At 48.7% G+C, this 11,494-nt stretch overlaps 1 protein-coding gene across 1 annotated transcript; it reads right to left on the bottom strand.

The window, feature by feature from the left end:
- Nucleotides 1-937: 937 nt before the first annotated feature.
- On the bottom strand, nt 938-8,022 carry rec114 (REC114 meiotic recombination protein). The gene is made up of 7 exons (XM_070832066.1): nt 7,939-8,022; nt 5,954-6,043; nt 2,888-2,971; nt 2,194-2,367; nt 2,076-2,099; nt 1,533-1,628; nt 938-1,102 (listed from the first exon to the last, which is right to left on the bottom strand). Exons 1-7 carry the CDS (start codon nt 8,020-8,022, stop codon nt 938-940), a joined length of 717 nt encoding a protein of 238 aa, XP_070688167.1.
- Nucleotides 8,023-11,494: the final 3,472 nt, after the last annotated feature.

The following is an 11,494-nucleotide window of genomic DNA, read 5'->3' as shown; positions in this document are numbered from 1 at the left end:
TATAGATATATCTATATATATCTATCTATATATAGATAGATATATCTATATCTATAGATATATCTATCTATAGATATATCTATATATCTATAGATATATAGATAGATAGATATAGAGAGAGAAAGAGACAGAGAAAGAGAGAGAGAGAGTTAGTTTTATTCTGGAGGTTTGTACAGCATATCATGGTCATTTTGTTTGGTTTTGTGACAGTAAGTCCACTTTTCTTAGACCTTTTATTGTGAAGCAGAGGCTTCAGTGACTGGCAGTATTTAACTGAGAGTGATTACAGAAGAAGACTACTGTGTGTTTAACTATCTAAACAGAAATCATGTGTGTATTCTTTTCTTTTCTTTCCAGAGTAACTTAGGTGTCTTGTATATGTTGAAGTATGAGTGTTCAAATGATAGGAAAACTGTAAAAACTATTTTTTTTATATCTCCCAGTTTGATTGATTGGTTTTTCTTTTGTATTTCCTCTCTTTACCTGTATAGCATGGCTATAATCCTATGCAATATGTATTCTTCAATAGATATGTGGAGGGCAGTGTGTTTTACTCAGTGAAGCTTTAATATTGTGGGATCACTTGGACGCTGGCATAGCCACATTCACTGCTGTAGCTGCATGACTCCTGTGTCAGTACCATGTACCCGTGTGTGTTGGACCTGCATTCAGGTGGGACAGAGGGACCAGAGTATATAGCCACGATCAAACATATGAGTGAGACCAATATTTTTTTTCTGAATAAAAACCTGGAAAAACAATCCACCTTCTCATTGTTCAGTTCTTCCTCTAACCAGAGAAATCCCACCTCCATCCTCAGAGCAGCTGCCGAGTACAATCATGTCTAACAGGATCGGCAGCACAGAACAAACACACCACCATCAATGTCCCACCACCAGAGGAGGACTCACTCCGCAACCCCCCAGGCAGACACTGTTCACTCCTGAAGCAGCTTCCTCAGCTCCTCCTCCGTCCTCTCCACAAACACGAAGAAGCTGGGATCCAGCAGACAAACCCGCAGTACAACCGCCATGGCGACTTCCTCCAGACACCCCAGGGAGTGCACCTGAGGGGGGGGCACAGCAGCACCCCCCAGGAGCCGCTGTGGAGACCAACAGACAGTCAGGTTAACACCTCAGTCAGGTTAACAGACACCACGGATGGGTCAACAGACATTACAGACAGGTCAACAGACACCACGGTCAGGTTAACAGACAGGTCCTTGAAGTGACACTAAAAAAAATAACCAAATGGTGAAACCAAGAACCTGCAGTCACTGACAAGAAACGATTAACTGAGGAGCCTGGAGACACAAACACCATACAGGATGTCTACACAGCCTGGGTTAGTGAAGTTAGACTAGTTTGTTTAACTTCACTAACCCAGGCTTCTGATTATGAATAAACAAACTAGTCTAACTTCACTAACCCAGGCTTCTGATTATGAATAAACAAACTAGTCTAACTTCACTAACCCAGGCTTCTGATTATGAATAGACTAGTTTTAGTTCTAAATGTGTTGGACCGTTGCACCTCAGTGAGTCCCTGGATGGACAGGGTTCCTCGGCCTTGCTGAGTGGAAGGGGGTCCTCGGCCTTGCTCGCCCCCCCGGGCCTGTTCCCGTCCAGTCTGCTGACACACACAGGGGGAGTACACTGGTTGGACAGACACAGCAGGACGCCACAGGCTGAAGAGGCCAATCAGAGGCTTCATTACTGGTGGACAGAAATGAAAGGCTCAAAGCCTTTCATCTGCACCCAGAGCCCCTCCAGGTAAAGGTCACAGACCCACAGTCTGTGGCAGTGTGTGTGTGTGTGTGTGTGTGTGTGTGTAGGGGGGTGTTCTGTGCTGTGATTGGTTGAGGGCTCATGTGCAGTGTGTCTCAGTCATCCTGCTGTAGCTGTGGTGTCACCCCACAGAACACGTCCGTAGTGTAAACAGCGCCATCTAGTGAGGTCAGGACAACACTGTGGCTGCCCGCTGACTCCACGGTGGCCTTAGCTACGGCCCTCAGTCTGAGCCTCAGTCAGTCAGTTTCATGAAGCGTCCAGTGGTGGAGGTCACAGACACACAGACCAGACTCAGGGTGCCCACCCCCCTCTGTGGGAGAGGGGACACATTTAACCATACAGATATTTGATGTGTGGGTCGTTACAGTATGAACTTGTCACTGATTGAGCAGTGAAGCGGCGACCTGTGTCAGTGGGGCAGAGGGCACGGTGGGGGGCTGATTGGGGGGCGGCAGGGCGTCATCCTGAGTGCTGACAGACACATACTCCCTCAGTTTGTCCACAGCACTCGAACACTCCTCCACCACCTCCATCCTGGTGCTCCCATCAAACTGCATCCTCATCATACGGCTCTCTCCCTGCAGAAACCAGCAGACCTCAGAATCAGCCAGTCCAAGCCCCTGAAAACACTCCCAGAGGCTTCTGGGAGATCAGCTGATCGGCAGGTTACTAAGGGTTTGGTGGACGGGTTGGTGTTCTGGTTAACTCATGTCTGAACACTGAATTCAACAACAAATGATCTGTTAACCATTTCAGCATGAGGAAAACCCTAAATAAACCCTGTAATGCACTAAAAATCCAAACCTGTAGTCTTATTAGTTAGTATGGGTTAATCTGGTCCAGTCTAATAAACCCTGTAAGAACAGTGATAACCCTAACCTGTGGTTCTTATTAGTCAGTATTAGTTAGTATTGGTTAATCTGGTCCAGTCTAATAAACCCTGTAAGAACAGTGATAACCCTAACCTGTGGTTCTTATTAGTCAGTATTAGTTAGTTAATCCGGTCCAGTGAAACAAAGCTAAAGCTCCTCTTGATGAATGACGGTATTGGGGCAGGCGATGAGGACACTGTCGGACTGAGATCATGTGACCACTGACCTTCACAGTGAACCGCAGCAGGAGGTTATCGGCTCTCTGGTGGACTCTGAGAGACTCTGGGCCACCGAGGAGCGGGATCGTATCCTGAAAGGAGAATCAACAGCTTCAGCAGCCACACGGGGGCCAGTTTCATCACTAACTCACAAACACACGCTACAGGTTTGGTCACGGAAGGTGAAATCTTCTCTGTGACCCCATTCTCTCATAGAAAAGACTGGAAGATGTGCAGTGACAGAGAGAGTTGTATTTCTATCAGGCGCAGTTCCCTCAGCCTGCCTGCAGAGGTCTCTGTTCAATCAGCAAATCTCTGGCTCAGGATGAGCTTCTACAACCAAACAGCAGCAGTTACACACAGTCTTCTGCTGCTTCTATTCAGTGTCCTCTACGAGAACACATGCTCACACTCAATAACATCAGCAGGAGGAGCAACTGTGGCCATGTCACATGCTCCGACTGGTCCAGCAGACAGTCACGGCGCTCCGACTGGTCCCGCAGACAGTCACATGCTCCGACTGGTCCAGCAGACAGTCACATGCTCCGACTGGTCCCGCAGACAGTCACATGCTCCGACTGGTCCAGCAGACAGTCACACCGCTCCGACTGGTCCCGCAGACAGTCACATGCTCCGACTGGTCCCGCAGACAGTCACACCGCTCCGACTGGTCCCGCAGACAGTCACATGCTCCGACTGGTCCAGCAGACAGTCACGGCGCTCCGACTGGTCCCGCAGACAGTCACATGCTCCGACTGGTCCCGCAGACAGTCACATGCTCCGACTGGTCCCGCAGACAGTCACATGCTCCGACTGGTCCAGCAGACAGTCACGGCGCTCCGACTGGTCCCGCAGACAGTCACATGCTCCGACTGGTCCCGCAGACAGTCACATGCTCCGACTGGTCCAGCAGACAGTCACATGCTCCGACTGGTCCAGCAGACAGTCACGGCGCTCCGACTGGTCCCGCAGACAGTCACGGCGCTCCGACTGGTCCCGCAGACAGTCACATGCTCCGACTGGTCCAGCAGACAGTCACATGCTCCGACTGGTCCAGCAGACAGTCACGGCGCTCCGACTGGTCCCGCAGACAGTCACATGCTCCGACTGGTCCCGCAGACAGTCACACCGCTCCGACTGGTCCCGCAGACAGTCACACCGCTCCGACTGGTCCCGCAGACAGTCACATGCTCCGACTGGTCCCGCAGACAGTCACACCGCTCCGACTGGTCCCGCAGACAGTCACATGCTCCGACTGGTCCCGCAGACAGTCACGGCGCTCCGACTGGTCCCGCAGACAGTCACATGCTCCGACTGGTCCCGCAGACAGTCACGGCGCTCCGACTGGTCCCGCAGACAGTCACACCGCTCCGACTGGTCCCGTAGACCAGTGCTCCGACTGGTCCCGCAGACAGTCACAGCGCTCCGACTGGTCCAGCAGACCAGCGCTTCGACTGGTCCCGCAGACCAGCGCTCCAACTGGTCCCGCAGACAGTCACAGCGCTCCGACTGGTCCCGCAGACCAGCGCTCCGACTGGTGCCGCAGACAGTCACACCGCTCCGACTGGTCCCGCAGACCAGCGCTCTGACTGGTCCCGCAGACAGTCACAGCGCTCCGACTGGTCCCGCAGACAGTCACAGCGCTCCGACTGGTGCCGCAGACAGTCACAGCGCTCCGACTGGTCCCGCAGACCAGTGCTCCGACTGGTCCCGCAGACCAGCGCTCTGACTGGTCCCGCAGACCAGCGCTCTGACTGGTCCCGCAGACAGTCACAGCGCTCCGACTGGTCCCGCAGACAGTCACAGCGCTCCGACTGGTGCCGCAGACAGTCACAGCGCTCCGACTGGTCCCGCAGACCAGTGCTCCGACTGGTCCCACAGACAGTCACAGCGCTCCGACTGGTCCCGCAGACAGTCACAGCGCTCCGACTGGTCCCGCAGACCAGCGCTCCAACTGGTCCCGCAGACAGTCACACCGCTCCGACTGGTCCCGCAGACAGTCACACCGCTCCGACTGGTCCCGCAGACAGTCACAGCGCTCCGACTGGTCCCGCAGACAGTCACAGCGCTCCGACTGGTCCCGCAGACAGTCACACCGCTCCGACTGGTGCCGCAGACAGTCACAGCGCTCCGACTGGTCCCGCAGACCAGTGCTCCGACTGGTCCCGCAGACAGTCACACCGCTCCGACTGGTGCCGCAGACAGTCACACCGCTCCGACTGGTCCCGCAGACAGTCACAGCGCTCCGACTGGTCCAGCAGACAGTCACACCGCTTCGATTTGTCCCGCAGACCAGCGCTCCGACTGGTCCAACAGGATGACTTATTCAACATCAGAGTTCTTTCACTGGTTTTGGTTTCCAAACAGTTCTGAGGGACGTGGGGTCTGACCCAGCTGATCCAGTGGAGTCCCATCAGAAATGTCAGCTTCAACCAGGCCTCTCATCATCTGTGCCAGTGATTTAGATCCCAGACAGAGCGGACATGTTTCCTCCTGCTCAGTGCTGACAGATGCAACATGAATATCACACAGAGGACTACTGTTAAAACACTAACTAGTAGTTAGTATCCAGGAGGATGAGGGCAGCAACAGCTCTACTTACATGCCACTTGCCAGTATCCGGTGTCGCTCTGAGGCCGCTGAAGCCCTCCAGGTTTGAAACAGTCCTCCTTCAGACACATTTTACTGTCTGACGGTGCAGCACATTGTGCTCCTTAGCTAGCAGTCCGTCTGTGATGTGGAGGTGAGCTGACCACCACAGACTGCTAAACCCACCATGTGACAGGGAATCCACTTCACATTTCTGTGAACATTTCACTCACCTTTGTTTATGATGTTTTCAACCACAAACTGTGGATGTTAGGAACTATACTTTCTGAACACATCTTTGTTCATGCTTAGTCCTCGTTTTCTGCTGAAGGGCAGGAGTCGCCGTTCAAACCTGTCATTTCAAGACAGTCTACAGCAAACTGGGGCGGACCTCCTCAGCACCAACACACCCAGACAGACGGTGTGCCATCTTCACTTGTGTCTCAGACCATAAGGGACAGAAAGCAGCCTCATAGCCTTCTTACCAAGCTCTCCTGTCCTTGAATCACCAGCAAGTATCCAGACTCCACGACGGTGAGGATGATCTCTGGTTTATCTCCATTTGCCTCAAACACCTAGAGAAGAGAGAATCAGTTAGAGGGAGTAAACGGGGCCCGTCTGTGCACTTTAAAACAGGTGTGTGAAACTATTCTGATGAAGGTAGCTGAGTCAATGTGAGCAGTACATCACACAGGTCCATCTGTTCTGTCAGACCTCACAGCCTGTGGCCAACAGGTCTGTGTAGCAGATATGTCTTGTTAAAATGGTTAAATGCTCCCGACCATCCAGAGTGATGACTGTCTGTTTGAAATGTACATGACACCCTGCAGCCAGCCAGACTCCTCTGGGTGGAGTGTGAACTCAGTTTAAAAGAATAGTCTGGCCTTTAATGCAGTACTGTGGTGTGTGCACACAAATCCATCCATCCATCCCTGTTGTCACACTCAACATCCAGCTCCAGCTCGCCACCTACACTCTGATAGAGGTAATGAAACCACAGCCCCACATCCTCTGATATTCTGTCTGAGGATGGACAGAAAACACAAAGATATTTAGCTTTTTCATATTATTTGGATGAAAGTACTATCCAATATTCAGGCTGTCTTTGGACATCTGTTGGTTTCAAATTAACCTCCATGTAAGAACCATTAAAAACAGGCAGTTCTCTCCAAGACCAGCGTCTCTGTAACAGATTCTCACATGAATGCTGTCTGCAAGAAAAGCTGTTTTTCTCGAGATCAAGATTCCTTTATTGTCACTGTACCACTGCAGCGAAATCTGGAGCAGTCCTTGTGGTGCGGTCACGTGTGACAGGCAATATAATATAAAAGGAAAAAAACAGCCTAACATTAGAAAATTGTATTTTAAAATTTTATCTTATCTTAAAAAGACATAAATACAATAAAAACTATGCAGTCAAGGCAATTTTTTTTAAGGCTGTGGGTTATTGCACAGAATGAGGGCACACATTGCAGTTTCCAATTTAAGGTGCAACAGGATATAAACGTAAGGTAAAAGTTTATGTTTTTGTTGTTTTTACTAACATGGGTGTCTAACAGTGTTCTGCCCCTGTAAGGCACTGGTGTAGAAATTCATTGTCACGTCTGAGTTAACTGAGGACTTTTAGGTTTTCTGAATGTCACTCAGATATTTTCTGGCTCTGTTTGGGCCCTGAAACATGATGGGGGTGTTTTCTCATTTTAGACACTGAAGCAATTCCTAATGAACTGATTACTCAAGAAATCCAGTACAAGACAGATTAACCAACACTGAAGATTACTTTCTTCCATACTTCCTTTACATCCAGATGGAAAAATAGATGTTAAATGACAGCAGTCCAGCTGTGTTAGTTTTCACAGTGAATCATTTCTGTTGATTAAGTGTTTTCATTGATAGACTTAGTCTGTCAGTGCTCAGCAGTTCAGCAGAAAACAGGAATTTACCAGGAAGTCTTCTGATTTGTTCCTGTTTACAGCATCACTGGCCATTTCAACACAAGAGCAAATAAAAATCCTTATACCATTCCATTAGGGAAATCACATTAATCCACAGAGATGATAAAACCTGCATACTGATAACATGCTGACAAAGTAATAAAACTTGCACAAGGACAGGAGTCACTGTTCGAATAATTAGAGTTTTAGTAACAAGCTAAAATCAGTTTTAATGTGCAGTGAACTAGCAGAGTCTTGGAAATAAAGTCTTCTTAAATTACATCGGGGGTTCTGTACTGAGAAAGCTGAGAGGCACGGCCCAGCAAAACTCGGATACAAGAGTTTAATTCACATATGAGGCAGGTGTAAAGGGAAAACACACCTGTTCGCTGTTAGCTGCCACACAGCTAGCTAACGTCACTCTGTGCAATGCTAAGTACACGCTAACATTAGCCTGACAGGAGCGCTAGCTAATGTTCTAATCTTAGCTAGCGTGGTCGGCAGTTCAATAACGAGCTAAGTAAAGATAATTTTACCTTCCAGGGCTTTCCACCTGTTCCTGCTGAGCCGGGGACGAAACGCCCGTAACGCTTTAACCTCCACGCCCGACTGGTGGCCATTTTAACACCTGAGGGAGATACCTTAATGTAGCTAACCAACACCCGAGCAGCTAACTTTACCGTCAGGCGGAGCGTCAGCAGCCCACTGATCAATATGCTGAGATATCGATATATCAATATGTGAAACGCTGTCACTGTATTCCATCTGTCTGTCTGTCTGTCAGTCAGGGGTTAGAGGAGCAGCCATCAGTCAAACTGGCCACTCATACCAGTAATACCAAAACCATCAATACCACCAGTACTACTACTAGTACCACCAGTAGCCTACCATTAGAACCACCTAAACCATCAGTACCACCAGTACTACCAGTACCACCACTACTCTCAATACTACCAGAACCACCACTGCCAATACCACCAGTACTATCAGTACTCTCAGTACTACCAGAATCACCAGAACCACCAATACCACCAGTACTACCAGTACCATGAGTACTACCACACACCAATACCACCAGAACCACCAATACCACCAGTACTACCAGAACCACCAATACCACCAGTACTACCAGTACTACCAGAACCACCAATACCACCAGCAACACCAGTACTACCAGTACTGTCAGTACTACCAGAAACACCAAAACCACCTATACCACCTGCACTACCAGTACCACCACTACTCTCAATACTACCAGAACCAACACTGCCACTGTCTTCAAACAGCGGTCCAGTTTTAATGACTGGACGGAGGAAGCTTTGGTGTCTTCAAACAGCGGTCCAGTTTTAATGACTGGACGGAGGAGGCTTTGGTGTCTTCAAACAGCGGTCCAGTTTTAATAAATGACTGGACGGAGGAGGCTTTGGTGTCTTCAAACAGCGGTCCAGTTTTAATAACTGGACGGAGGAGGCTTTGGTGTCTTCAAACAGCGGTTCAGTTTTAATGACTGGGCGGAGGAGGCTTTGGTGTCTTCAAACAGCGGTCCAGTTTTAATGACTGGACGGAGGAGGCTTTGGTGTCTTCAAACAGCGGTCCAGTTTTAATGACTGGACGGAGGAGGCTTTGGTGTCTTCAAACAGCGGTCCAGTTTTAATGACTGGACGGAGGAGGCTTTGGTGTCTTCAAACAGCGGTCCAGTTTTAATGACTGGACGGAGGAGGCCTTGGTGTCTTCAAACAGCGGTCCAGTTTTAATGACTGGACGGAGGAGGCTTTGGTGTCTTCAAACAGCGGTCCAGTTTTAATAAATGACTGGACGGAGGAGGCTTTGGTGTCTTCAAACAGTGGTCCAGTTTTAATAAATGACTGGACGGAGGAGGCTTTGGTGTCTTCAAACAGCGGTCCAGTTTTAATGACTGGACGGAGGAGGCTTTGGTGTCTTCAAACAGCGGTTCAGTTTTAATGACTGGGCGGAGGAGGCTTTGGTGTCTTCAAACAGCGGTCCAGTTTTAATGACTGGACGGAGGAGGCTTTGGTGTCTTCAAACAGCGGTCCAGTTTTAATGACTGGACGGAGGAGGCTTTGGTGTCTTCAAACAGCGGTCCAGTTTTAATGACTGGACGGAGGAGGCTTTGGTGTCTTCAAACAGCGGTCCAGTTTTAATGACTGGACGGAGGAGGCTTTGGTGTCTTCAAACAGCGGTCCAGTTTTAATAAATGACTGGACGGAGGAAGCTTTGGTGTCTTCAAACAGCGGTCCAGTTTTAATAAATGACTGGACGGAGGAGGCTTTGGTGTCTTCAAACAGCGGTCCAGTTTTAATGACTGGACGGAGGAGGCTTTGGTGTCTTCAAACAGCGGTCCAGTTTTAATGACTGGACGGAGGAGGCTTTGGTGTCTTCAAACAGCGGTCCAGTTTTAATGACTGGACGGAGGAGGCTTTGGTGTCTTCAAACAGCGGTCCAGTTTTAATAAATGACTGGACGGAGGAGGCTTTGGTGTCTTCAAACAGCGGTCCAGTTTTAATAAATGACTGGACGGAGGAGGCTTTGGTGTCTTCAAACAGCGGTCCAGTTTTAATGACTGGACGGAGGAGGCTTTGGTGTCTTCAAACAGCGGTCCAGTTTTAATGACTGGACGGAGGAGGCTTTGGTGTCTTCAAACAGCGGTTCAGTTTTAATGACTGGGCGGAGGAGGCTTTGGTGTCTTCAAACAGCGGTCCAGTTTTAATGACTGGACGGAGGAGGCTTTGGTGTCTTCAAACAGCGGTCCAGTTTTAATGACTGGACGGAGGAGGCTTTGGTGTCTTCAAACAGCGGTCCAGTTTTAATGACTGGACGGAGGAGGCTTTGGTGTCTTCAAACAGCGGTCCAGTTTTAATGACTGGACGGAGGAGGCTTTGGTGTCTTCAAACAGCGGTCCAGTTTTAATAAATGACTGGACGGAGGAGGCTTTGGTGTCTTCAAACAGCGGTCCAGTTTTAATAAACGACCTGTGGTTAACTTTGTATGTTACATTGAACTTGTCCGTGCTCTCTGGTGCATAAACTGATTCTGAACCAGACTCCAATGACAAAAACTGTAATTTTATCTGCGCCAGTCGTCGTTGCTGGTCTACTTGCTGTGACTCGTGTTTCTATCTTGAAAATACCAAAGTCACACAGTAACACAAACACACTAACTGATGGAGGCAGCAGTAGATCAGCAGCTCCTGTGTTCTGTGAGCTAAAACCCCTGTTTTAGTGAATGTAGTCTGGTGTGTGTGCTGTTTGTGGTTAAACCAAAAGGATCTTCCAGGTCTCTCTCTGTAGGGATCCTTTCCATGATGCTGTCACACACTTAGAATAACACTCTGAGTCTGTCAGTGGATCAAACAAGCTCTTTTAGTGGACCTACTGTGATCAGGTGCAGTTGTCCCAAAGGATCACGTTGCAGCCATTGCAGCCCGTTTGGTGTCTGCTGGCTGAGGTGATCTACTGGACCAGTTCCAACACTTTTACTACCTACCAGTCACTCAGACACCAGGATGTGGACAGAGAGGACCCAGGAAGAGAAACAGCAGTTATCCTTTAGGATTCAGGATGAATGTGTTGATGTGTGTGATAACAAGGATTCATTTTTACCTGCTTAAATCTTCATTACTAAAACTGTAGAAAGGGACCACGTAGTGAACATTGATTCACTGAAATAAATAAAATCAGAGGACTGTCACTGGGTGAAATGTGTGTGTTTGTGGCTACAATTCAATTCATTCATCTTTGAATGGAGCCAATGTAACATCTCTAATCCAGTACAGTAAAAATGCCTCCTACGGTACATGCATTTATTTATTTATCATGTATTTATATATGATACCACAATATAAATGTATTTATAAATTGCACATTTATAAATGCGTATATATATATATATATAGACTAGGTGTTCATATTTGATGTAACATGAACATACAGTAAAGTGGTCCTATAGCTGTGCCCCACAGCCCATTAAAGACTGTGAGGTAAACCTTGTGAGGATGTGGTGTTATTTTAGGCCACTTGTCTGAGCCAAGAGGACACGCTTCAGTCATGACCACAGTGACCTTTGTGACAGACA

Source organism: Pempheris klunzingeri, chromosome 1 (assembly GCF_042242105.1).
Source record: "Pempheris klunzingeri isolate RE-2024b chromosome 1, fPemKlu1.hap1, whole genome shotgun sequence".
In the NCBI taxonomy this organism is placed as follows: Eukaryota; Metazoa; Chordata; class Actinopteri; order Acropomatiformes; family Pempheridae; genus Pempheris; species Pempheris klunzingeri.
Note: the sequence above shows the minus strand (reverse complement) of the source record. Positions and strands in the feature narration are given on the sequence as shown.